Source organism: Carcharhinus amblyrhynchos, chromosome 12, assembly GCF_965287045.1.
Source record: "Carcharhinus amblyrhynchos chromosome 12, sCarAmb.v2.hapA, whole genome shotgun sequence".
NCBI classification, from domain to species: Eukaryota; Metazoa; Chordata; class Chondrichthyes; order Carcharhiniformes; family Carcharhinidae; genus Carcharhinus; species Carcharhinus amblyrhynchos.
Window position 1 is genome coordinate 35,379,908 of NC_137335.1, and position 26,908 is coordinate 35,406,815.

Here is a 26,908-nt window from a genome sequence, read left to right on the forward strand (position 1 = left end):
CTCCAAATGCGGTCTAACCAATGTTCTATACAACTGAAGCATTAGACGGCAGCTTTTAAGCTCTATACCCCTTCCTATAAAGGCTAGCATTCCATAAGCCTTCCTGACAACATTCTCCACTTGTGTCGCAACCTTCATGGATTTGTGAACCTGCACTCCCAGGTCCCTCTGTGTTTCTATACTCCTAATTTGTCTACCTTTAATCACATAGCTCCTCTCTGCATTATTCCTTCCAAAATGCATCACCTCGCATTTGTCAGGATTAAATTCCATCTGCCACCTATCTGCCCAATGCACCAACTATATCCTGTTGTATCACCTCACAATCCACTTCGGTACCCGCCAACCCTGCCATCTTGGTGTCATCAGCAAACTTGCTGATCACACCACCTACGCTCTCTTCCAAGTCATTTATGTAGACTACAAAGAGGAGAGGTCCCAGTACTGAGCCCTGCGGCACACCACTGGTCACTGGCCTCCAACCGGACAAAGTCCCCTCCACAACTACCCTCTGTCTCCTATTACCCAGCCAGTTCTCAATCCACCTAGCTACCTGACCTCGTATCCCATGCGCCTTAACCTTTTCTACCAGCCTACCATGAGGGACTTTGTCAAACGCCTTACTGAAATCCATATAGATGACATCAACGGCTTGCCCATCGTCAACCGTTTTTGTCACCTCCTCAAAGAATTCCACCAGATTCGTAAGGCAAGACCTCCCTCTAACAAAGCCATGTTGCGAATCCCCAATCAGATCGCAACGCTCCAAATGCTCATACATCCTACCCCTAAGTACTTTTTCCATTAATTTCCCTACCACCGATGTCAAACTCACCAGCCTGTAATTTCCAGGGTTATACCTACTACCTTTTTTGAACAGCGGTACCACATTTGCTACCCTCCAGTCTTCTGGGACCTCACCTGTGTCCAAAGAAGAGACAAAGATTTGCGCCAGAGGCCCAGCAATTTCATCTTTCACCTCCCTAAGCAGCCTGGGATAAATACCATCAGGCCCCGGAGCTTTATCCGTCCTTATGCTACCTAAAAGCCCTAGCACTTCCTCCCTCGTAATAGATATTTCCTGCAGCTGATCCTCAGCTCCCTCTAACAGACCGCACGATTCCGAACCCCTCTCCTTCGTGAATACCGATGCAAAGTATTCATTCAGGAGCTCCCCCATTCCCTCCGACTCAATACATATCTCCCCACTTTTGTCCTTAAGAGGACCAATTTTCCCTCTAACTACTCTCTTGCTCCTAATATAGGAATAAAATGCCTTCGGATTTTCCTTAATCCTACTCCTAGGCCTAGTTGGCCTACTCCTGCTCCTATTTCTTATGTTTCTTATGTTATGATGGGGGCTATCTTGCTCTCTTTCATGTTGTTCATTAGCAGTAGCAGGGAAATCTTCTACACTGTGTACTTGCGATGTGCTACTGCCTTCAGCATCGAGCAGATTTGGCTTGCTGTTACACCGGTGCCTCAAGTGCCCCTTCCTGTGGCATGAATAACATTCTGTTTCCTTAGATCTGCAAGTTTCTGGGGAGTGATTACCTCCATGGCGATCTGTTTCAATCTTTGGTGTTGCATTAACTTTCTTAAATCTTCTGACTCTGCTTGCGGCTACATTTGTTTTCCTCTCAAAACTAGTGTCTTCACTTCTGATACCACTGCTGACTGCATCACCAGCACTATCTCCGTGTCTTATTAAAATTGATATCCGTTTTCACTGATAGCTTTCTCTGAATTGCCTCATTACTAATTCCACAAATTAAGTGATCTTTCAGCATATTGTCCAAGATGGCCCCAAAGTCACAGACTTCTGCTATCTGCCTTAGCTTCATAATGTAGGTTGCAATGGTCTCTCCTGGAGCTTTCCCAGTGGAATTAAACTTAAAACTCAGCAGCATGACTGAGATCTTTGGATAATGTGCCTTCACAAATCCACTGCCTCCATGAATGTACTTGAATTGGGTGTGTTCAGGGACATTAGCCTGTGGATTAGACTATAGGTTTGGGTCCCACACACACATGAAGGGATTGCTTTCTCCTTCCTCTCCTCTTCTTTTGGCCATAAAATAATGACTTACATGTTCTATATACAGTGTCCAATTCTCAAAGGGATCTAATCAACTAAATGGAAGCATTTTTGCTGCAGCGCACATTTTGCAACCTGACTTTGACCTCAAAGGGTCTGTACTCAGTCGTGGGACCACACATCCCCCAGGGATGTCCCCAGGATGCACATCAAAGGTGGCAGCTGCCTGCTGACTTCCAAGCATTATTATAAGAACATAACATAAGAACATAAGAAGTAGGAGCAGGAGTAGGCTATCTAGCCCTTCGAGCCTGCCCCGCCATTCAATTAGATCATTGCTGATCTGAAGTGGCTCAGTTCCACTTTCCCGCTTTCTCCCCATAACCCTTAATTCCCCTGTCCGCCAAAAACCTATCCACCCGTGTCTTAAACATATTTAGCGAGGTAGCCTCCGCCACTTCAACAGGCAGAGAATTCCAGAGATTCACCACCCTCTGAGTGAAGAAGTTCCTCTTCAACTCCGTTCTAAACTGCCCCCCGCCCCCTTATCTTGAGGCTATGCCCTCTTGTCCTGCTGTCCTTTCTGAGCGGGAAGAATCTCTCTACCTCTACCCGATCCATCCCTTTCGTTATCTTATACGTCTCTATAAGATCCCCCCTCATCCTTCTAAACTCCAACGAGTACAGACCCAGTCTATTTAGTCTCTCTTCATAGTCTAACCCCCTCATCTCCAGTATCAGCCTAGTGAACCTCCTGTGCACTCCCTCCAAGGCCAAAATATCCTTGTGCAAGTGCGGCGACCAAAACTGCACACAGTACCAAAACTGCACACAGTATTATATGAGATACCTTTGGTGGGTGTCCTCCGGAGGGCTCCGGCCTACTTTTGGGTGGCACTGGTGTTGTTACGTTACACTGTTTCTGTCTGCTGTGCCTGAGTTGTGCCGCTCTCAGGAAGGGAGGTCAATTGGCTGGGCACTTCCAGGGACTCATGGGAAGAAGGCCCCGGCCTGTGCTCCAGCAGATAATCCTCCCTCTGGGTGCCCATGGGGTAGAAGAGCAACTGGAATGAGCTCCATAGCCTCACCGGCATGTGGCACTGGAGGCCTACCATTGTCTGCGCCACGCTGTTGAAGCTTTCAACCATGGTCCTCAGGAACTGAGACAAGTTTTGCACATTTTCCAACATGGATCTGATTTTGAGCTCCAGTTGCAAAGTTGGCCTGGGTGCCATGCATTGCTATATATGGGCCTCCAACAGTTGGCCTTGCAGCTGCAGGAGTATTGCTGATGATCCCTCTTCATATTCCTGGTTCTGCTTTTGCATCTCAATGTCTGAGAGATGAGTGTGTCCAGAGACATGGCACCTGGCTGGGGCAATGCTAAGTCCTAGGATCCAGCTGATTGTCTGATCCCAGGACATTCCTACCTCCATTTGATGTACATCAGACGCAGTGTGGCATTCACTAGATAGTGACCCAGAAACTTGCCTGCTAAGATTTCCCACCGAGGTGCATGTCTCTGTGCTGGTAATGATGTGGGTGATAGCTATGACACATCTTTGGTATTCTCCTCCGACATCTCTGAGGTTGTGTCGTGGGTAGAATCATTGTAACCTGTGGGTGGATGGCAGAACTGCTGGATGGGCCAAGCTGATGAGACAATGCTCCTACAAGGAAAGCAACATGGTATGCGTACATCACCAAGGCAATCGTCTGGGATACACAGAACTCACTTGATCTTAGTCATCTGGAGGATTGTGCAGTGGTTCCTCACTTCTTTCTCGCAGGCTCATCTTGCTCTCAGCACAGGCCCATTCATACTCCTCCCCTGTGAACTCCAGTATTCTCTCCGCAAGAAGATTTTAGCCTTTGACATTCCCCTGCCCAACAGCGATTGTGAGCAAGCTTATTCTGTAGGAACACAAATGAGGATGAAGTTAGCTGGCAACCTGATCCGGGATCAGACAACCAGAGGTCTGCTGAATCCCAGGACTTAGCATAGCCCCAGCCAGGTGCCATGCCTCTAGACACGCTCATCTCTCAAATGTTGAGATGCAAAGGCAGAACTAGGAATATGAAGAGGGATCAGATGTTGATGAAACCTATTAATATGGGTTAACAGATGGGGAGGCTGTGAGGAGAGGGATCCCAGGGGATGTGAGGAAGCTGTTGGAGTTGGGTGCTGTGGTCTTGCTAGATGGCAGCATGTGGGTCTGAGGTTACATTCCAAGGGGTGATGGAAAGGTGGAGTACAGAGGGAATACAGGGACAGAGTGGAATACCCTGACAGAGTGGAATAGGTTGTTCATCTTGTGGCATTGCACACCCGTCCCTTGTGGAGGATGCTGCCACTGTCCCCCAGGCAGTGTTCCTGAACTTGTAGGAAGGTTTCCTGCCAGCAGGGCCCCCTGCAGAAGATTCCCATCCCCCTGGCTTGAATAAGAACAAGTGCTGTGAATTCATGATGACCCCCAAGGTGGGCAAATCAGACACTTTGTGCCGTAGGCATGGTGTTTATCACGTGGGGAAAAATTGTGGTCCAGATCACACCAACAGGGCCATTGGGATTCATATTGAAAGTTACAGCTAAATTTTGGGCGAATTCCACCTTTTGAATGTTAATGATTGCTAACCATTCCTAACAAAATCAACATGCCAAGAATGAATGAGGCATGGTTTGTATGTGCTGCTCGGAAATTTCAGGTTGTATCAAAGGCCCTTTCATAGAAGATTTGAGAAGCTCTGTCCCTGTCTAGTTTAAATATGGTTGAGAAATGCAAACTGCCACATGACCACTAGAATCCTGCTTCACATCTCTTGAGTCAGAAATGATATTGAGATTTACATCTGCTATCCACACTAATGAATTGGTAAGGAGAAGTAAGTCAAATGAATCAGAAATGATTGACCGCAGGTGTCTCATCTCGTAAGTGGATGGAAACACCTGATACTTCAAATGTTGGGCACCTAGGAAAATATTTCAAGCAGATCAGATATGACAAGAATGATCCCGTAACGTGTTCAAACTGTCCTTTTTGTTATAAGTGGCATATGAGGTAATCTTGGGAGCACTCATTCCATTCAGAGCAGATCCTTTCCATCAAAAGAGCAAAGATTAGCACAAAGAACTTCAAAAGCAATTTGAATGAAGTCAAGGTTCCTACTTCAACCCATTTTTCTTTTCTTGCAGGACCTACTTTGATAATATACTGGCAATAGATTCCCTACTGGAACACATTATGGTAAGTACCTGGCAATGTTTTATCCAGAATCTCCTGATAGAATCCAAATATCAGGAAGGGATAATTGATTTCAGTGAGAATTGATAGAATGAAAGTATGGTTCACTACTTCCTTGAGTCAAACATGCACATTTGGCATAAAAACAGTCTGACAACATTTGTAGAGGCAGCACAGATTTTCGTCACAACAGAGAGCGCCTCCATCATAACAAAAATAGTGGAATGGCAAAAAATTGTGAGTCCTGCTCCGGAAACATAGTTCCCATTTGCACAGGGACAGGACTCTGCAAAGACATGAGAAAATTCCACCCATAGCCAACCTGCCATAGCACTGGACCACTGCTGGGCACAGATGGTTCGTGCCCTCTGGCCTTTGTGGACTTTGCCGAGAGGATGGATCCTCCATTCCCACTTGGTTTGATTTGATTTATTATTGTCATATGTATTAGTATACAGTGAAAAGTATTGTTTCTTGCGCCCTATATAGACAAAGCATAACGCACATAGAGAAGGAAAGAAGGTGCAGAATGTGGGCTGGAATTCTCCCAAAAAAATTCTAAGGGAGCGATTCTCCCATTCCGAACTGCTAATTTTCTGACGGGTCAGGTTGGGAGATTTGCACGTGCACCGATTCGCACATGATTTTGGACGCGTGCATTTCTCCAACCACTAGATATCCGGTGCAGTTGGGATTGCGCAGGAAACAGGCAGGAACACCAGGTCAGTTATTTTAATCTATTTTTAATGTAATTTGAATGTGATTATCAGACCCGGGACTGAATTCTCAGGCCCGATAGCATCTCCCGCCCTGCCAGTACAAACTCCCCCCCGCAGCGTTTAGAGTTCCACTTGCGGGGAAGTAGTGGGAGATCCCGTAGGAGTGAAGGGGGGGGGGGGGGGGGGGGGGGCGGCAATCGGGGCCCCTCCAGAGGGTCGGGTAGTGGGTAGATGGTGCCCCCTTGGCACAGACACCTGGCAGTGCCAGCTTGCTCGCCAGCACTCTCTAAGGAGCAAATTGCCCATGCTAAGAGGGCACCTTGGAACGGCATCGGGCAGTGCCAAGGGGGTGGAGCTAAGGGGTAGGGCTTAGGAGGCGGTGCTGAGTGGGCAGGTCTTGGGGACAGTGCCAAGGGTCGAGGCCAAGGAGTGCTATCAGCTGGGGCGGGGCCAAGGGGCTATCGGTGGAGGTGGGTGGTCCCACTGCAATGCTGCATTGGGATTCACTTGATGATGGAGGGAGGCCAGTGATTGGGGCATGCTGGGGGAAGGAGGTCTGCTGGGGATGGGTCAGCTTCCTGTGGGGGAAGGGTGGGGGTTGTCACTGCTGGGGTGTTTCTGGAGATCGGGGTGGTCCAGGCCGGGGGGGGCGTGGGGTGGTTCATGGGCTGGCCGAGGAATAGTCATCGAGGCCGCAATCGGGCTTTGGGGAGAGTGGTGCAGGCAGCACTGCCATAGTCCGGCCAGCAATTGAGCTGGCCAGCAAACTGGAGACTGACACCTCCCCTCCCCCACCCAGAAGCTTTTAATGATATTCCCAGTTGTGATCTCTGCAGAGCACAGAGTGTGGGAGATTTGAGTCTGAACTCCCACTGCAAAAACAATTGTGATTTACACTATTTTTCCTGCGAATTCAGCATTTTTTGGAAGAATCACCCTCTAAGTGTAGAATTTGCTGGAAAACTGAAGTAATTCAGTCTGGTTTTTTAGTGAGAGTTCACAGTTGAATCTCCCACACTCTGTGCAATGTGGTGGCCACCAGCGTGAATATCATTAGATTTCAGGGGTTGGGGCCTATTCCCACCCGGGAGGTTGAAGCCCAGTGGGCTTCTGCACAAGTGCAATGGCCCCGACCTTTCAGCCTCCTGTTTGCTGGGTAGCCTGGGATCCCCACAGTGCTGCCCCCCCAATCACAGTCCCCCTGACCATTCCAAGGCCAGCCTCGACCCCTTCCCTCTTCTCAGACCACCCCAATCTCCAGCCCCCAACCACCCCCCAGCAGTGCAGAGCTGCCCTGGCAGCTGGCATCCCTCACCCCCATCCATCCCAATGCCAAAATGGCAGCAGGATCCCCCAACCCCATTGATTGTCCCCTAGGCCCCACCCCCTCAGGCACTGTCCCCCTCTTGGCAGTGTCCCTTGTTGATGGGCTGTGCCAAGCTTGCCCCTAGGGATGGGCACTTTGCCCCTTGGGCATTGATGATGCTGAGAAACACAATAATTATAGAATATATTTTTATGTTTTAAGTTTAAAGATTGTCCATTTTTAAAACATTTGGTTTGAATTCCTTTCTATGCTGTGAAATTACAAAACTCCCAATTATCTCTCCAATTTGATTTTCACCATATTGACATATCAGCCATTGCCTGTTTTGTTTCTGATTTTATTCAAACGCGCCTGTCGCGCTGACAGTATTGGCAAACTTTAAGTGGGCTCTATTTATGTGAAGACTAAAGCTAATGCATATACATGTTACCGAAAGCTCAACAAACTGGCCAACACACACAGCAATCACCGCCAATGTTAATAACAGCAGCAAGGACACAACATAATAAAAGTAAGATACTGCGCATGCTGAAAATCTGAAATAAAAACAGAAAATGTTGGGAAAGCTCAGCAGGTGGACACAGAAACAGTAAATGTTTCAGTTCCTTATAAGCTGGTCACAGGCTATTTTACATCCTATATATGAATAACATATGTACCTCATTTGCATATTCTTGTCAAGCAATGTTGCAATATGCCCAACATCAAAAGAGCTGGTGAATTATTTTGCTGTAGTGGGCCAGATTTTCGCTACCAAGCCCAAGTCAGGAAATTTCCAAATTCTGCAGGCCCATTTCGATGTATAGGGAAATTTTCAAACCAGGATTGATATGCAAGTTGGGCCTCCCACCTCAGCAGGTAAGTGCTGAGACGAGCTTATTAGAAAGCCTACCTTTGTTGCTTCAGCCCCCTCACCACCCATCCACTCCAGTGCTTTTTCCATGCCACCCACATGTGCCTTCCATTTACCTCATATTTCATGCCTCTAAACCCTTTCCATGCCATCTCATATTCTCATGCAATCTCTGTTGCCACTCATCTAGTATCCACAATGGGCACATGAAGATTAAAGTAAGTTAAACGCATAACAAGCTATCAGAGCTTTCACTCATTTAAACTTGATGAAGAAAAAGTTCGAATTCATGAAGCCCGTCGAATCCCTTCGAATGATCAATTTGTTATTTAAAAACCTCTATTCAGTAATCACATCAAGGGCCACTAATCCTTTAGATTCAGTTGTAATAATAGCGCTTGGGAAACGTCAACACGAAATCTACTGAAACTGCTGGAACAAATGGGAAAGGTTTATTCTAAGTCATACAAGATGACATGTGAATCAATGCACTCTAAGAATGTGTGTTTTCTTTTGTTGCTCTGAATGACCCAGCATGTTCATGTTCATGCCTGTGTAATTCACGTTTTGCTCCTTTTACCTTATTTGTGAAAAATGTATTGGTGAGAAATGGGAGTAGCACTTTCACATTCGGGTCCAGCCTACCATCTTTGAAGATCTCTGCAATTAATCCAATCCTACAAAAGTTCAGACCCATGTTTTCATCTGCTTTGAATATCTTTTTTTAATTCTTTTCCAGATAAATGCAAAAAATTTGGTGAATGCAGATCGCTGCGCGTTCTTTCAGGTTGACCACAGCAGCCAGGAGTTGTATTCAGACCTGTTTGACATTGGTGAACAGAGGGAAGGAAAACCAGTCTTCAAGAAAACCAAAGAGATTAGGTACCAAGTTGCTGCATCATCAGCACTGAATGTAACCTGGATTTTACAGTGGAAATATTATAAAAATAAGGAAAAAACTTAAATATAATCGTGAAAATTAACTTACTATGAAGTTTTGTACTAATTCATATCACTGTTATCTAACTGAAAATTGGCTTTGCTGGGGTTCTGCAATAATGAATAATGAGGAGTACTTTGTCTTTCCCTGTGTACAGTGGGATGTGAATACTGTATGATAGGATACGAATGAGTGGAATTTTCCCAGAATTGAACAGAGTGTTGGATCAGGCATGAGAAGCTGTGTGACAGCTTCATAGACACCTTTTCTCACCTAATTTAACAGCATTCTGAAGTTTCAAAGTGCTGGTGAGGATCGCACAGCTAGCTGAAGGATCGGAGCCTAACAACACCAGCAAGTACAGGATTTTGAGATTGTGGTGTCATTTCTAAAGGGCGCTCTGATCTCTCAGCTATATTAAAGAACACCCTCCGCACCCCCCCCCCCAACCAACCACTGCCCCCCATCACCACCACCACAACCCATGAAGATTGGAACTCCTTTTCCCAATGGAAATCGGGACCAGTCCCCACGGAGATCAGGCAGCCAAGGGGAATACCCCAAAACCCCACACGTAGAAAGACAATCACCCTCCCATCATGCAAAGATTTGGATACCACCTTCCTACACACCACGCTAGCATCAGTGTGACCTGGCGCTGCCAGTCTGGCACTGTCCCCAGCTTTGGCAATATTAAGCCAGTGTCAGGGTACTTTCTGGCAATGTCCCTCACCACCTAGTGGCTATGCTCACCACCACTTTCCCAGCATAGCCAACATGGCTGCTTTTTGCTCCTGCCATGGGAGAGAATCCATGGCATTAAGCCATTTAAGTATATTTAAACTTAATAAAATTCATGGAAATCAGAAAGGGCGTGAACTTGAGCACGTCACCGGCAGAGGGGAGGAAGCTCTCAAACCAAGACCTCATGCGTGCAAATCCTATTATCTCCCTCTTGTGAGATTTAGCAGCCAAAATGGGATTTGCACCCGCAGTGAACAGGCCCTCCAAATTCCACCCTCTGTGTCTAAAATTCCTTTATTTTCTATTATAAGAACATTTACACGTTTATTTAATTGATTAACCATTAATGCAGCAGTGAAAGTTATCTTGAGTCCAGATGCTAGGCATTACACTGGCCTGGTTAAGTGAATTGGCCATACTAAGCTGCCCCTTAGTGTCCAGGCATGTTTAGGCTGTGTGGATTGGCTGTAGTAAATGCGCAGGGTTACAGAGATGGGGCTGGGGTAGACCTGGGTAAGATGCTCCTTTGGAGAGTTGGTGCAGACTCAGTGGGCCAACTGGCTTCTTCTGCACCATAGGGATTCTATGGTTCTAGGACATTGGACAAGATGTTTGTCTTTCTATTCAGTAGGCAGAAGGTGAAGCAAAAGCTTCAAAATATCCTGAAGCATTTTGTGCAGCAGGTTATATATGTTCTTATCCTTTGTAATGTAGCTTGATATACTAAATTGAAGTACTTCCTGTCGCTCAGTTTGTTTCAGAGTTATTGGAACAATTGACATTTGCTAATTCATTGTTATGTTAGCTTGTCTTCTAAATGTAAAGAAAAATCTGAAACTCACAATCAATTTTCTGCTGCATAGGTTTTCTATTGAGAAAGGAATTGCTGGGCAGGTAGCACGAACAGGAGAAGTCCTTAATATTCCAGATGCCTATGCAGATCCACGCTTCAACAGGTAATGCATGTGTAAAGCACCTTGAGTGGTTCCTTCAGTGTGTGCCCTGTTGTTTGAGACCATATGCAAGGTGTGTTGACAGCAGAGTCAACCAAACTATGAATCACCAGGAACACATTTTGTTAGAAGTATAGCACCATCGAAGTGCTATTGGTCTTGATCAAATCTCAATATGAGACTATCTCTTGAACCTTCTATCCATCTTTTCAACTATGTTTAACAGGTTTGTCACCCACAGAACACATGCCTACGTACTGGAAGCTCAACTCACTGACCACCAGATTTGTAAGACATGGAACTGGTTTTTATTTACTTTTCAGGGGCCTTGAAGATTGACTCTGTGACTCTTATTGCAATTCTTAGTTTTAGGCAGTTATTCTTGTATTGTTCCCGCTCAGAAGTTAAGAATATTCTTTCTTCTATTCGTTCTTTCAGGAAAGCTCATTTATTTGAAATGAATGCTGTTGGGACTTCCTGTCCTTTCTTTTAAAGTTTAGTTCATAGAAGTGTGTCTGACAATTCAGTGTAAGGTATAAAGTTATTGTTTTGTAATTTTTATCTCAAACCTTTGCATAGTTAATTCTCCTAAGACTGCCATAGGAATAATATCAGAAACAATTTAACACCAAGCTTTTTAGGACAAAGAGGTAAGTTTTAAGGAGCATCTTAAAGAAGAAGAGGTACAGTGGATAAAATATTTAAAGGAAATTACAGCCTAGATTGCTGAAGGCACAACAATTATTTGTGATACAAAAGAAGTAGGTGATGCATGAGAATTTGGGGAGTGCATTGTCCTTGGGGAGTTGTACGAATAAGCCACAGAGAAGGGGAGCAAGAAAGGCCATGGAGGGATCCAAGCACATTTCAAACACAGAGAGCAGGAGAATATCCAAAAGGAAATGAGCAAACTAGAAATATGGTAGTTGTAGGAGATTCAGTAATTAGGGATATTGTTGGCATCCTCTTTAGCCACAAGCAAGAAGCCAGAAGAGCTTTTTGCTTATCTGGTATCAGGGAAAGGGATATCTTGATGCACTTGAAAAAGAATTTGGGGAGAAAGTAAATCCAATTTGTTGGATGAACAATATATGAAAGAACAAGAAGGGGGCCCTGCTTAGGAAGCAGCAAGAGATAGGATCTAAATTAGAGGCAGGACCTTGAAGGCAATAATCTCAGGTTTATTCCCTAAGATACCAGCAAACAGGTAAATGAAGAAGGTTACCACATGGCGAAAGAATTTATGTGGGAACAGAAGTTTCATAGCATACTGGCAAGGAAGGAACAATGTCACTGGGTGACTTCACCTGGACCAGAATGGAACCAAGTCCTAGCTGAACAACAAACAGAGCTGTTAAAAGAATATTAAATCTAGAAAGCAGGAGCGAGGGAGACCAGAGTGAAGTACACCTAAGACAAAAATAAAAATAGCTGAAAGATTAGAAATGGAGTGACAGGAAAGTCCTGGTCATCAGTGTGGTTAAAAGTACAGCTGAAGTCATAAAGAAGATTGATAAGTTAAAATTTGTATTGAAAATAACCTTGGGGCATAAAAGCAGGACCAGTGCTTTTGTGTGGTTAAATGTTCTCTGCAATAACGCTTGAAAACTAAGAAATAAAACAGGTTAATTATAACACAAATTCCATTTAAAATATGATGTCACTATAACTGAGGCCAGTCTACAAACCGAATGTGGCTGTGAGCTAAATATTCCAGTTTATGAGATCTTCACAATTAACATGGATGTTGGAATAGGAGGTGGTCTGGCAATGTTGAAAGGAACAGTATTAGAAAGAGGGAGGATCAGTAAGGTAAGCAGGCAGTAGAAGCACTATAGGTTGGATTTTCACTACCAGGGCACATTGCTCAAGTCGAAAAATTTCCCAAATTGATAGATCTGCCTCAAAGAAAAGATACCTGTTGCTCCAGGTAAGCAAGGGTGTTATTGAATTGGGCCTGCCACCTCCAGAGGGAGGTGGTGGCCATGAAGTTGGGTGACTGCCAAGGCAGGCTGCTCAGAAGGCCAACCGCTCTTCTTTGAGACTTAGGCCAAGTTTTATAAAGGGCCCTCTAGCCCTCACAATGTCCTATGCCCCCTCCATGTCACCTCATTGTTAAAATGTAACCAGTGACAAGTTTGAATTGGATGTAATGTGACCAATGGGAACAAGATGTAACGGTCAGCTGACCCAATAAACCATGGAACCAATTGCAGAGTGATGTAATAGTCAGCTGACCAGCTGATTCACTACAAATAAGGAACAGTGTAGAATTGTGGGTAACTTGGAGTGGCCCCGGGCAGGCCCCAAGTTTGGAGTAATGATTCTTTATTAAACCCTTTCTTTGATTTATAAGTTGGAGTAAGTTTTGTTCTGTTTTCATTAGCTGCGTTTTGAAGAGTTCCTTCTGAAGAAATATTCATAACCCCCAAAAGCACTCTCATAGCCACTCACCCAGTATCCACTGTGTACAGACCTCAAGAGCCATCCATAGATGAAAAAAGTTTAACTTATAAGCTAGTAGACCCGTACTAGTACAAATTTAATACAGGTTAAAACTCATAAAACCCAGTCAAATATTTTAAAGCCTCTCAAGTGATCAACCTATTACAAAATCAAATGAATGTCTATTCAGTAACCACATCAGAGAAAGCTAATCCTTTGAAAGCCTATCAAAACTGTCAATCAAACTATGTGAACTCAGTACCGTCCCCTCGTACCACGCTGAAATAAGTAGTTTTGGATCTTTTGAAACTCGACCAGACATTCATAATGAGTTCAGTTTTAATAAAGGCCCCTGGGAAATGTCAACAATGAAGTCTGTTAAACTGCAGGAACATATGGTAATTCTTTCTCTGAGCTACACCAGATGACCTGCCAATCATTACAGTCTAGCAGCATGTATTCTTCCAGACTAACTGATAACTGCAGCATAGTTGATATTTTTTAATTTTTAAATGGCTAGGAGTTAAATATCTCCAGGTCATGGCAATTAAACAGACCCTAATCCGCTCTCCTCAATAAATCCGTGACTCCTGTCCTGCAGGTTAAGGCCTTTGAAACAGTGAAAATAGGTTCTGTTTAAATTCAGCTCTAATTTCGAATAGTCCAACAGATTTTTGTTTCAGTTCACACCTTGCCCCCTTTTTCATCCCAACAAAAATTGTATCAGCCAGAAATGGGGACTTGCATTTCCAGGACCCACACACCACTTTTAAAGGAAATATCTGGCTCATATGATTACAATTAGGGAAAGCAAAATGTTGTATGACCTGTGCACGTTATTTAGAGACCCCCAGATAGTTGTGATAACTTAGCATGGTACATAGAAACAGAGATCCGAGAAGTTTATTGCAAAATCAGAAATTCTTTTGGGAACGATTATGTTTAACACAGACTAGGTGAAGCAGAACAGCTCGAGTCTCAAACATAGCAAATTGCTTGACTTTTCAGGGCAGTTTTATAGAGATTAATATTTTTGGATAGTGGAATCTATACTGTTACAATCAAAGTGAGCCAACTCCTCTCTTTGTCAGCTCCTGGACTGGCTATAACACAGTTATAGCACACAAAAATATATCATTTTTTAAATGTGATATTGTCAATTAAGTACAGACTTAACTGTGCATAGCATGGTGTAAGAATTAAACCAGTCAACTTCCTTGCATTAATAAATATTACTACCAAACGTCAGTCAGGTAAAGATACAGATATTATTAATACAAGTTTAAAATGTACTAATATGTCTAACTTCCTAGTAATACAGAAAACCTCCCTAGACATGCACAAAGGATAGATAAAACTTTACAGTGTATCAGATGTTAAAACTTGGCCAAGTGAAAAAAAAGGATAGAGCCAGAAAGACTATTCACAGATTATTCAAATGCCTGTTCACAGCTCAAGAATCACTTTCCATGGTGGCTGCTTGTACTTTAATTTCTAACTGGAGCAATCATTCTGCAGTTGTTACTAGTTTATTCTCATTTTTCTTGAAGACAGTAGTGTTGAGTTGGAATCTTCCTTTAAGAACTCAGCTTGCATCAATGAAGTCTTTTGATGGGTTTTCAAATCACAAACAGGCTTGGTTTTATTGAGAGAGGTTCCAATGCGGCGGAGGTGGGGGTGCGCGGTAAGGCTTTTGCCCTTACTGTCCCAGTAGCATCTCTGTTGGTTTGAATCCCGTACATTTTACACCGAGGAGGTTGAGTGATCTCTCTCCAGTTTCAGTCTTGGGCTTATCCTAGCCATTGGGGGAAGTCTGACCAAAAAATTCTAAGTGCAGAATAAATGTGAAAATGGGAGAGAATTGCACCCATTCAGGAGAGAATCCCCCCCCCCCGCCCAGGCAACCTCTGCCCCGATACCCACAGCCAGTCCCTGATGCAGAATACTCTGGCCCCAGTCTGAGACAACACTTTGGAAAAAAAAAACCCTAAAATTCAATCCAGAATTCACTTTTCAAGTCATGGCCTCATATTAGGAGAACCCCAAATCAGAAACTTTCCTGATGATTTATCACAAACTGAAATGTTAACTATTTCTCTCCCTACAGGTGTTGCCAGACCTGCTGCAAATCTACAATATTTTCTGTTTTAATTTCAAAAGCTCAGCACCTCAGTATTTTGATTTTCAACCCAAATTTGATGTTAATCATTTCCCATTCCCCCCACTTGCAGTTTTGTATCATGCAAAACAAACAAAAATTTCTCCCACCAAAGCAAATGAACTGGAGGTGACAGTCGGTGATTGCTGGAAATATTCAGGGTCACATGCTCAGCTACTTATCACTATGCCTCGGAAATTATGGTTCTAAAGTTAAAGTATTATGTCATACAATGTATAATCCTTCTGCATCCCGTCATGTTTCATAATTCTCAGTTTAAAAACCATGAAAAACCTTACAGTTTTTCATTTAACGTTTATTTGGGCTCCAGCACAAAGTGAACCAGTGAGCAAAGGCTCTCCAGCTGTTCCATTTCACCTTCAACAATCTTCTGTCACTTTCCAGCTAATGAACAAGGGCAGATGACAGCCTTCTGCAACCCCACTAACCTGAACAAATGTATAATCAGCAGATCTATGAAACTCCCAGGAATATACTTTGAAGCAAAGGTACAAGTGCTATGATTACTCTGAAGTTCTCAACAACGTGGCCCAGGAAAATGAGATATCAAGTGTCATCTTCTACACGCTGCTGAGAAAGACACACCTGTCTTCATATTGTCCCTGGTTGTGTCAAGTGAATCTAATTGCAACACAGCTAACACGTAAAACAGCCATAACAGATTGTCCTAGATGCAGAATACTCCCACCCCGCTCCCTGCCTCCCTGTCATTGCCCCATCCCATTTGGCTTCGTCTCTTGACACTGCCTGGTGCCAAGGTCCCAAGCTGGCAGTGCCCCCTGCCTCTGACCACTTGGATGGCCTTAATGGCCTCCGGTCCCATCGATGAGACCATCATAACAGTCTCATTCACTGAAATCCAGTATAGCAAGCGTAAAATATTTGCTTCGGCAAGATTAGATTGGTAAGCAATGATATTGGAAGGGATTCATCATCAGATGACTGGCAGGAATCCTGATACCCACTGAATGGGCATCAGCCAAAAATTGGGATTCCTGCCAGACATGAGGGACATTGGGAACAGTGCAACATTGTGTCAGAAAGGCTTTTGTTACACTCACCTGAAAGTTTCTGGCGATCTGAGCACTGCTTTGTGCACATTACTCTTTAGTAATTGGGTTGGATTTTAGGCTGGCATGACACAAGATTGAAAGTCTGACAGGATACCAATATGTGGAGATGCCGGTATTACACTGGGGTAAGCACAGTAAGAAGCTGGGTGTTGTGAGACTTCTTACTGAGGATACCAGCAGATAGCTGTTTTAATAAACATTCATAAGTTCAAATGAATGTAAATGGTGTTCGTGCCACCTGCCAACTGGATGTTGATCCATCATTGGGAGAATTGTAATGTAATTTTACACCTGCAGGATTCCAATTTAGGCTCTCACCAGAGTCTCTGCACCCGTCCACCCGCCATCAAACCTACTGTGGAAAGGTTGGGAGAATTCCACCCAAGGTGTGAACGTGATGCTGAATTTCACTTGTAAAAAGGGATGATTGCCTCAGCATAATGCTGCTGCATTCTCAAAAATGAACAAATAGGACCGACCACGTGTTGTAGTGAATAGAAACAACGGCCACAGTACCTATCAACTAAACTGCTGCAGTATCTCTAACAATTCAAAGTTATGGAACAAAAGAATAAGTCAAATACGTTTGATTCAAATCCTTTTAAAATGTCATGTGTTAAACATTTAAAAAGCTAGATAAATTACAAAGAACAAAGAACAAAATCAGCCCGGGAAACAGGCTCTTCGGCCCAACGAGCCCGCGCCGCCATCTCAACACCACCAGTCCCCCTCTACCCCCACGACCCCTGTCTAATGTTTTATGGCCATCCAGATTGAGGGAAACTGATTTAGGGACAATTTATTCCTGCCAGTCAGCCTAACAGCACATCTTTGGGGTGTGGGAGGAAACCGGAGCACCCGGAGAAAACCCACGCAAGCACGGGGAGAATGCGCAAACTCCCACAGACACCGGCCCAAATCCATGTGTCTGCACAGCAATCAGCAATAGTCACTGAGCTGTCGTCTTGCCCAGTATCTGGTCCAGTTTAGGCACACACTAACGACATGAAGCACTAGGCCAATCCTGAACAACCAAGAGCAGCCCCAGTACGACCCATCGCGTGTAAGCCCCTCGCTGAACACGAGGTGGACCGACTTAAAACCTGTGAATGAAAAGAGATAAATTTGGTTTAAAAAATCAATATACATTAAAATATTTATTAAAATTAAGTAATTTAGTAATTAACACAATAATTATTGAAGAATATTATATGCACTGTAGAATTTAACGGTGGATAAGTAAAGATTTTAAAATATTATCCCAAGAATGAAAAGCTGCCATTAAAAGTCAGATAAAATTTGTTCAAAAAGCCATGTACTTCGGAACATTTAAAGAATGAGATCATGATACAAGTTAGGATAAATTTGGGGGTGGAGTGGGGGGAGTTGAAAACTCTGTCTCAGCCATGTTGAAAGTTGAAATGGCCTCATTAAGTATTTGCAAACATGAGCTGTTTCCACTTGGAAACTCGCAACCCTAAAATGTTATATTGAATATATTTTGGGCTGATTGTCCATGAACAATAATGTATATTGTTCATGGACAACCAGCCCAAATTCTCACCAGTGATATTTCTCCCATTTTAATCTTTTAAGTCGGTGAGTGCAATAGCAAAGCATGTAATGGCTCGGTGCAATTTACATATAAATGTGATGCAGTGCAGGCAGAGTCTAAAGGTTGCTGGACCTCTCACCAGTACAATATCGGAAAATGCTGATAACTTTGCTGTAATTCTCAGAGTAAAAATGGACTGTTTCATTTTCCCCAAACCACAAATTTGTGGGAGAGGATAAATCTATTTTCAGCAGTACTAATCAAACAACGCAGGTTGGCATTCTTAAATTTATCAAGAATGATTGCTTAATGACTTTTTTTTAATAACATTCTCAAATACTGCTGACATGCGCTGGCTCATGGAAGATTTTGGGGGCGATCTTAGCTTTTGTTTTACCAGCTGATGGGCTGGGTGAGCCAGTGAGAATACAAGAGAGAGCCAAGAAATTAGGTTCATGTCCAGTTTTTCAGTTCTCGCAATCCTACCGGTTCTGGATGTGAGGCTGATCTCAATAGCATTTAACTATTACAAATGTACCCAGGACGGAATCGTCTGTATTCACTTGCCTCTGTGGCCATGCCAATGAAGGTTCTCTCCAGTGAGGATCACATATGGTCCCCTTCAACACGGATCCGCCGGTAGGACCGGAGGTCACTGAAGCCCCCCAGGAGATTTGGGGCTGGGGGGGGGGTATCCTTTGGGCATTGCCAGCCTGGCACACTGGCAGTGTCAAGGGGGCCTATTGGGGGGCAGATGGGCCTATTGGGGAGGACCGCTGCCAGCTCTGCAACAGCAATCATGGGGGGGTGGGTACTGCCACTGCAACCAACGATTGTGGGGAGGTAGGGATGTTGGCATTTAAATTCCCTTGGCAAATGAAAAAAAGTCTGTTTGCACTCTCTTAATCCTATCATCTTTAGAGTCTTGTGGGTAGTTTCAAACGCTATTGAATTAATTGTTGTATGTTTTGTTTAATAGAGAAGTAGACCTGTACACGGGGTACACCACACGAAACATCCTATGTATGCCTATTGTCAGCCGAGGAGTTGTCATTGGTGTTGTGCAAATGGTGAACAAAATGACCGGAAATGCCTTTACTGAAGCAGACGAGAACAACTTTAAAATGTTTGCTGTTTTCTGTGCTTTGGCCTTACACTGTGCAAATGTAAGTGATTTAAATAACTTTAAATAACTGATGTCTGAAATCTATGATCTTTACCTGATATCTATGTTTTGGTGTTTTTAATTTAGATATGCACTTTGGAAACCATAATTTATCTGAGTTACTCAGGTTGCACGTGGAAAATTTAACCACTTTGAGTCACACTTGCTGATTTATTTTAGACCTGATCGCTAGCCCCCAAGCTTGCCCAGACCTAGCCCCGCCCCGATCAACTCCCTCTCTCCCTGCACCCCTCCCCAGCCCCCCATTCTGATCATTGGCCACCCTTTCTCTGCTCAGTCCCAAAGTGCAGAATGACGGTGGGACCCGCCCGCCACACACCCCCCCCCCCCCCCCCCCCCACACACACACACCCCCCCCCCCCCCCCGACGCCCCTTCATCAGGCCTTGCTCCCTTAGGCTCTGCCCCTGCATCAGGCTCCGCCCCCATTAAATCCAGTCCCCTTGGCACTGCCTGGTGCCCAGTGCGCAGTGCTAAGGTGCCCCTTGGGCAGTGCCAGGGGCACAGATTGGCACTGCCAAAATGTCGATGCTTGAGGGGGCACTTCCCAGTGCCTGACCTTCTTGGGGGTCCCAATTGCCCCCTCTTCACTCCAGTGAGATCGGACCACTAGCTCCCCGAAAGTGGGAAGCTACTGTAAACCCTACTGGAATGAAACACTGTTGGCAGATGGGGAGGGGAGATGCTAGCGGGGCCAGAGATTTCAGTCCCAGGCTAAAACATTAGCACAGTGTTCCAGATAAATCAAAATCAAAGATTGACAGGTAACATTGGCCATAAGATCATAAGAAATAGAAACAGAAGTAAGCCATTGAGCCCTTTGAGCCTGCTGTACCATTTAATAAGATCACAACTCACTAAATCCACATTCCTGCCTTTTCTCCATAATCCTTAATCTCCCTGTTGAGCAAAAACTATAGCCCCCAGTCTTGAAAATGTTCAAAGACTTGACCTTCCTGAGGCAAATAATTCTAAAGATTTTGAGAGAAGAGATTTTTCCTCAAATCCCTCTTAAATGAGCACCCTCTTTGTTACGGGCTGTTGCAATGGTTTTCTTGTTGTATTTAAAAAACTATCATTCCCCTGAAGTAGCCAATCAAAGTAACAAAGTGGTTTCAAGATGATAAATTTAATAAACTATAGCTAGCTACAGGACCCTGACTGTCTATTCAGGGTGAAAAATTCAGAAATACAAAGGCAATTAAAGTCTCAGCTTCGATTACAACTAATTAGCATTTGCCAATAAAAAGAATAGGATTTGTCTCCATCCAATCATAAAAGGTTACATTTTTTGAAAGTACAGTTTTTAAAACCAATCACAATCACCTTACACTTGCTTAATTATAATATCCAATTGACATAAGGTTTTTACTTGCCTCAATTGAGTATTGTTTTTCCACTATCTTTCCAACATTCCAACTGTTCCTGATTATTAGAACATGGATCACTTCCTTGTCCAATGCGGATATCTGATGTAATGAGCTATGTCCAGACTAACGACCTTGATGTCTGCCTGTGAAGGCTCTTATAAGAAGGCCTTTGCTTTTCACAGCAGCTTGTGTGATGTTTAAACTTGTATGAGTATGAACCTTATTTTGCAACTATGCCCCCTGGTCCATTACACTTTCATGAGTGGAGACATCCTCCCAACATTTACCCTGTCTAACCTCCTAAGTAGTTAAAGGGGCGATTCTCCTCAAGAAATTCAAAGTGAAGGACTTGGGTAAAAATTGGAGTAAATCCTGCTGTTTGTTTTCAGCAGGAGTTTCAGAATGAATTTCCCACACTCCGTGCATTGCAGAGTGCCTGAGCATGGATACACTAAAAATCAGTGGGCAGGACCTATTCCCGCTGGAGAGGCTGGCTGCAGAGTGCTGAGTGGGCCACTGTGCAACCCTGATTTCCTGATTTCGCCTCCCCCACCCACGAAACAGCTTCCACTCGAGTCTCCCAGCCCGCTGCACAACAAAAGCAGTGCAGTGGATTGGGAGAATCACCTCCTTTATGTTTCAATCATATAGAATTATAGACTCTCTACAGTGCAGAAGGAGGCCATTTGGCTCATTGAGTCTGCACAAACTCTCTGATAGACCATCTTACCCAGGTCCACCACACATCCCAACACTGTAACCCCATGCATTTACCCCACTAATCCACCTAACCTACACATCGGAAGACCGTCGGAAAAAACTGGAGCACTCAGAGGAAACCCACGCAGATACGGGGAAAACATGCAAGCTCCACACAGACAGTCACCAAAGGCTGGAGTCAAACCTGGGTCCCTAACGATGTGAGGCAGCGGTGCTAACCATTGTGCCACCCATCTCATTCTTCTGAACTTCAAGGAGTGCCCCCTTGTAATTGACACTTGCACCTGAGGAAAAAGCCTCTGACTACCCACTCTGTCTGTTCCTCTCGTAACTTCAAAGTTTGCAGATCACACAAAACTTGGAAGTATTGTAAACTGTGAGGAGAAAAGTGTAGAACTTCAAAAGGACATAGACAAGTTGGTGGAGTGGGACAATAGATGGCAAATGAAGTTCAATGCAGAGAAGTGTGAGGTGATGCATTTTGATAGGAAGAACATGGAGAGAAAATATAAAATAGGGATAAAATTCTTAAGGGGGTGCTGAAACAGAGGAACCTGGGTGCATATATGCATAAATCATTAAAGGTGGCAGGATGGGTGGAGACAGTAGTTAATAAAGCATCAAGATTTTTGAGCTTTATTAACTGGGGGCATAGAGTCCAAGAGCAAGGAGGTTATGCTTAACTCATACAAGACACTAGTTAGACCTCAGCAGAAATACTAAGAAAAGTTCTGGGTGCCACACTGTAGGAAGGATGTGAACACGTTGGAGAGAGTACAGAAGAGGTTTACAAGAATGGTTCTAGAGCTGAGAAACTTAAGTTATGAGGATAGATTAAAGAGGTTGAGACTGTTTTCCTTGAAGAGAAAGAAGGCTAAGAGAAAATTTGATAGAGATGTTCAAAATCATGGAGACGCTGGTTAGGATAAATAGAAAAAAATGTTCCTGCTTGAAAAAGGATCAAGTATGAGAGGGTACAGATTTAATGTGATTTGCAAAAGAAGCAAATGCAATATGAAAAATAACTTTTTTATATGACTGATTTGGGTCTGGAATGCACTACCTATTAATGTAGAGGCAGATTCAATCAAGTGCATTTATTGAGCAGTCACAGGCATTTCAGCCTTTGATCTTCAGGTAAGCGTTCTCCAAGGCGGCCTTCACAAGAATGCAGAGTTGCTGAGCAAAAACTGATAGGCAAGCTGTGCACACATGAGGACAGCCTCAACCAGGATCTTGGGTTCATGTCACACTATCCACGACTTGCCTGGGCTTGCAAAATCTCACTAACTGTCCTGACTGGAGGCAATACACATCTCTTTAACCTGTGCTTAACCCTCTCACCACTCACATTATCCGTGCCTTTAAGTTTGATTACCTGTAAAGACCAACCATTATCTTGTAAATGTCTTTATACGCCCTGTTTGTGAACAGAACTCCCACTCATCTGATGAAGGGGCAGTGCTCTGAAAGCTTGTGGTTTGCGGTACCAAATAAACCTGCCGGACTTTAACCTGGTGCTGTGAGGCTTCTTGCAACATTTATTGCCCATCCCTAGTTGCCCCTGAGAAAGTTTAAAGTTTATTTATTAGTGTAACAAGTAGGCTTACATTAACACTGCAATGAAGTTACTTGAAAATCCTCTAGTTGCCACACTGCGGCACCTGTTCAGGTACACTGAGGGAGAATTAACTATGGCCAATGCACCTACCAGCATGTCTTTTGGACTGTGGGAGGAAACTAGAGCACCCAGAAACCCACCCAGACACAATGAGAATATGCAGACTCCCCACAGGCAGTGACCCAAGCCAGGAATTGAACCCAGGTCTCTGGTGGTGTGAGGCAGCAATGCTAACCACCATGCCACCTGAAGGTGATGGTGGGCTGCCTTCTTGAAACGTTGCAGTCTACGTACTATGGGTTGACCCACATTGCCATTAGAGAGGGAATTCCAGGAATTGACCCAGTGACTGTGAAGAAACGATGATATATTTCCAAGTCCAAATGGTGAGTGGCTTGGAGGAGAAGTTGCAGGTGGTGGTGTTCTTATGTATATGCTGCCCTTGTTGTTCTAGATGGAAGCGGATGTAGATTTAAAAGATGCTGTCTAAAGAATCTTTGGTGAATTTCTGTCATGCATCTTGTACATAGTAAACACTGCTGCTACTGAGCGTCAATGGTGAAGGCTGGACCCGCATTTGTTGTCAATCCCTAACTGCACTTGACAAGGTACTGATGAGCTGCTTTCTTGAACTGCTTCAGCCCATGTGATGTAGGTACACCTACAGTGCTGTTCAAGAGCATGTTTCAGAGTTTTCACCAAGTGACAGTGAAGGAACGACAATATATTTCCAAGTCAGGATGGTGAGTGACTTGGAGGGGAACTTCCAGGTGGCGGGGTTCCCATGTGTCCACAGTCCTTGTCTTTCTAAATGGTAGTGGTAGTGGGTTGGGGAGGTGCTGCCTAAGAAGCCTTTGTGAGTTCCTGCAGCGTATCTTTTTGATTTGTGCACAGTTCTGCCACTGTACATCAGTGGTGCAGGGAGTGTATTGTTTGTGGAACAGGCTACTTTCTTCTGTTTGGTGTCAAGCTGCTTGAGTGCTGTTGGAGCTGCACTCATCCAGGCAAGTGGAAAATATTTCATCAGACACCAATCTTATGTCTTGTAGATGGTGGACAGGCTTTGGGGAGTCAGGAGGTGAATTACGTGCCGCAGGATTCTTAATTTCTGACCTGCTCTTGTAGCCACTATATTTATTTGGCTGGACCAGGTTAGTTTCTGGTCAATGGTAATCCCCAGGATGTTGATAGTAAGGGATTCAGTGATGGTTAGATTCTCTTGTTGGAGATGGTCATTTCTGGCACTTGTGTGGCGTTAAATATTACTTGCCACTTATCAGCCCAAGCCTGGATATTTTCCAAGCCCTGCTGAATTTGGACATGGACTGTTTTGATATCTGAAGAGTTCCAAATGGTGCTGCATATTATGCAATCATCAGCAAACATCCCCGTTTCTGACCGTATGATGGAGGGAAGATAATTGATGAGCAGCTGAAGATGGTTAGGCTTAGGATGCTTCCCTGGGGAATTTCTGCACCACTGGAGCTGAGAGATGATTAACCTTCAACCAACCATTTTCCATTGTGCCAGGTCTGACTCCCAACTAGCGGAGAGCTTTCCCATTGATTCCCATTAACTCCAGTTTTGCCAGGGCTGCTTGATGCCACACTGTTAGAAGAAGATGTGCAGGTTTGGCCATGCTAAATTGTCCCTTAGTGTCCAAATATGTGTAGGTTAGGTGGATTAGCCATAAATGTGTGGGTATATGGGGATAGGCTGGGCTGGGGTGAATCTGGGTAAAATGCTTTTTCAGAGAGTTGGTGCAGACTCAATGGACCAAATGTTCTACTTCTGTACTTAGAGCTTCTATGCTGCTTTGATGTCAGGGGCAGTCACTTTAACCTCACCTCTGAAGATCAGCTCTTTTGTCCATGTTTGAACAAAGGTTGAAATGGGGCCAGGAGCTAAGTGATTCTGGCAGAACGCACACTGAGTATCAGTGAGCGGGTTATTGAGGTGTGAGCAAAGTCTGGAGCAAACTGTCCACATTCTGCACCCTCACTTATATGTCAGTGTGTCTCGAACTCCAGCTCAATGATTGAACTGGGGAGATTCAAAACATTGACTGCAGGTGCACTTGGGAAAGTCACCCATAAACTCCCACATATTATAATCCAGGCACAATAAGCTGCTCTGCCATAACTCTGTATAGAAAACTCATGTTATTTATCTATACTTTTTAGTTTTTAAGATTTTTGTGTTTTTCTGGACTCTTAATGTTTAAGCTTTAAAACCTGGACAAAATTTTTAAATACTTACAGCCTCAAGCTCCCACAAAGGAATGCAAGTGCTGGAAGCAAAAACACACCTCCATACTCCCCTGTGCACCAAATTCACACCAAATTCCTTACCTTTGCACTCTATTCACTGCTCATGACTATCCTTATGCACTCTGTGTAGCCCTATTTTTCATCACCGTGTACACTGTCTCTCGCCTTGTGTATAACTCTAGTCAGTATGTAGCTTTCTTTTCTCTGTGATCTCTTGCTCTTAGTTTGGTGTGAAGCTTTTTCTCCTGCTTGGTGTGTAGCTGTGTTGATCTGGTATAGCTCTCTTTTAGTCGTTGTGTAACTTATCTGTTAACCTATACTCAGTGTGTAGTTCTCTCTCTCTCCCTCTCATGCTCAGTGTGTGTCTCCCTTTCATGCCTAGTGTTACTCTGTCTCGTTTCAGTGTGTTGCCCACCCCCACTTCGCGATCAACACATCTCCCCCACTGCCCACTTGACCGTCCTGTCCCCCACTTGCTCACTTGTGTGTTGTTCCTCCTGTTGGTTCACTTGGCATGTCGCTCCTCCCACTCACTTGCTTGGTGCGATGCTGACATCCACGTGCTCACTTACTGTGTTGTTTCCCCACCATGCTCGCTGCATGTCATCTTCCCACTTGCTTGGCCCATAATCTGCCCTGCTTACTCACTGGGCATATTGCTCCCCTCCTCCATCTCTGTCGCTTACCACGTCATTCCCACCCATGTCACTTGCTGTGTCATTGCCTCCACTTGTTCAGCACATTGATCTTCATGCTGATGTGGGGCATTTCTTCCCCTACATATTTGCTCGGCACGCCTCTCTCTCTTAATCTTTTCTCTTAATTAACTTCTTCATTGTTGTTTATGCCTTTTTTCATTTTATCTAGAGCTCCAAATGTGACCTGAAGAGAGCATTATAAAGCCTTTTTCTATATCCTGACATGCCGGCTATCTATCTCAAAACTCATTTGCTTTTTTGGTTATCCGTTTTATCTTTAAAATGATCTGTAATTGAAAATTTTGGCATAATTTGCAGAAAATCACTGGTTTTGAAGTTCCCATATAATGAAGATGACCTTAGTCTATATCAACATGATACCTTCACAACCATGTGGGTAGACATTTTCTTATTGATGTAGTATCGGTCTACTGATTAGTTTATAAGTATAAAATGATCAGTTGGATTCTTTTTCCCTAATCTGAATTTACAATCATGTTTCATTAGTTCGCAGATTTGTTGAGTAGTAGCAGCAAACCCTTGCCAGATTGAGATATAGAGGAATTCTTGCTGATCTACAGAGAACCACAGATAATGTTCATAACTATATTAAATAAGTTTGCACATTTTGATGACTTCAATAAAACAAGGTGGAAGAATCATTCAGTGCGTGAGATGTATTCTTGTGTGAATTGATTGACATAATTGGCATCTTATGAAATAAATATGCATGTGACATTTTTCCCATTCTTCCTGCTTCATTTGTTTATCAGATGTACCACAGAATACAACAGTCTGAGTGTATTTATCGGGTCACAATGGAGAAGTTGGCTTATCATAGCATTTGCACAACTGAAGAATGGCAGGGCCTTATGAGAGCTACACTTCCCAAAACCATTTTCAAAGAAATCGAAATGTAAGTGAACTTTAACAATAATGTTTACCATCTACAATACAAATCTGTAATGTAGTGTAT

The 26,908-nt window shown here is 43.9% G+C and overlaps 1 protein-coding gene across 5 annotated transcripts in view; it reads left to right on the forward strand.

Annotated features, from left to right (window-relative positions):
- Window positions 1–26,908, forward strand: part of pde10a (phosphodiesterase 10A) — a 455,060-nt gene that overhangs the window by 364,410 nt on the left and 63,742 nt on the right. For all 5 annotated transcript variants that reach the window (XM_080200357.1, XM_080200352.1, XM_080200353.1 and 2 more), the window contains 5 exons: window positions 5,232–5,283; window positions 8,919–9,061; window positions 10,727–10,819; window positions 19,048–19,234; window positions 26,706–26,848. In XM_080200357.1, coding sequence (XP_080056483.1) covers window positions 5,232–5,283; window positions 8,919–9,061; window positions 10,727–10,819; window positions 19,048–19,234; window positions 26,706–26,848 — 618 coding nt within the window. The remainder of the gene's footprint in view (window positions 1–5,231; window positions 5,284–8,918; window positions 9,062–10,726; window positions 10,820–19,047; window positions 19,235–26,705; window positions 26,849–26,908) is intronic.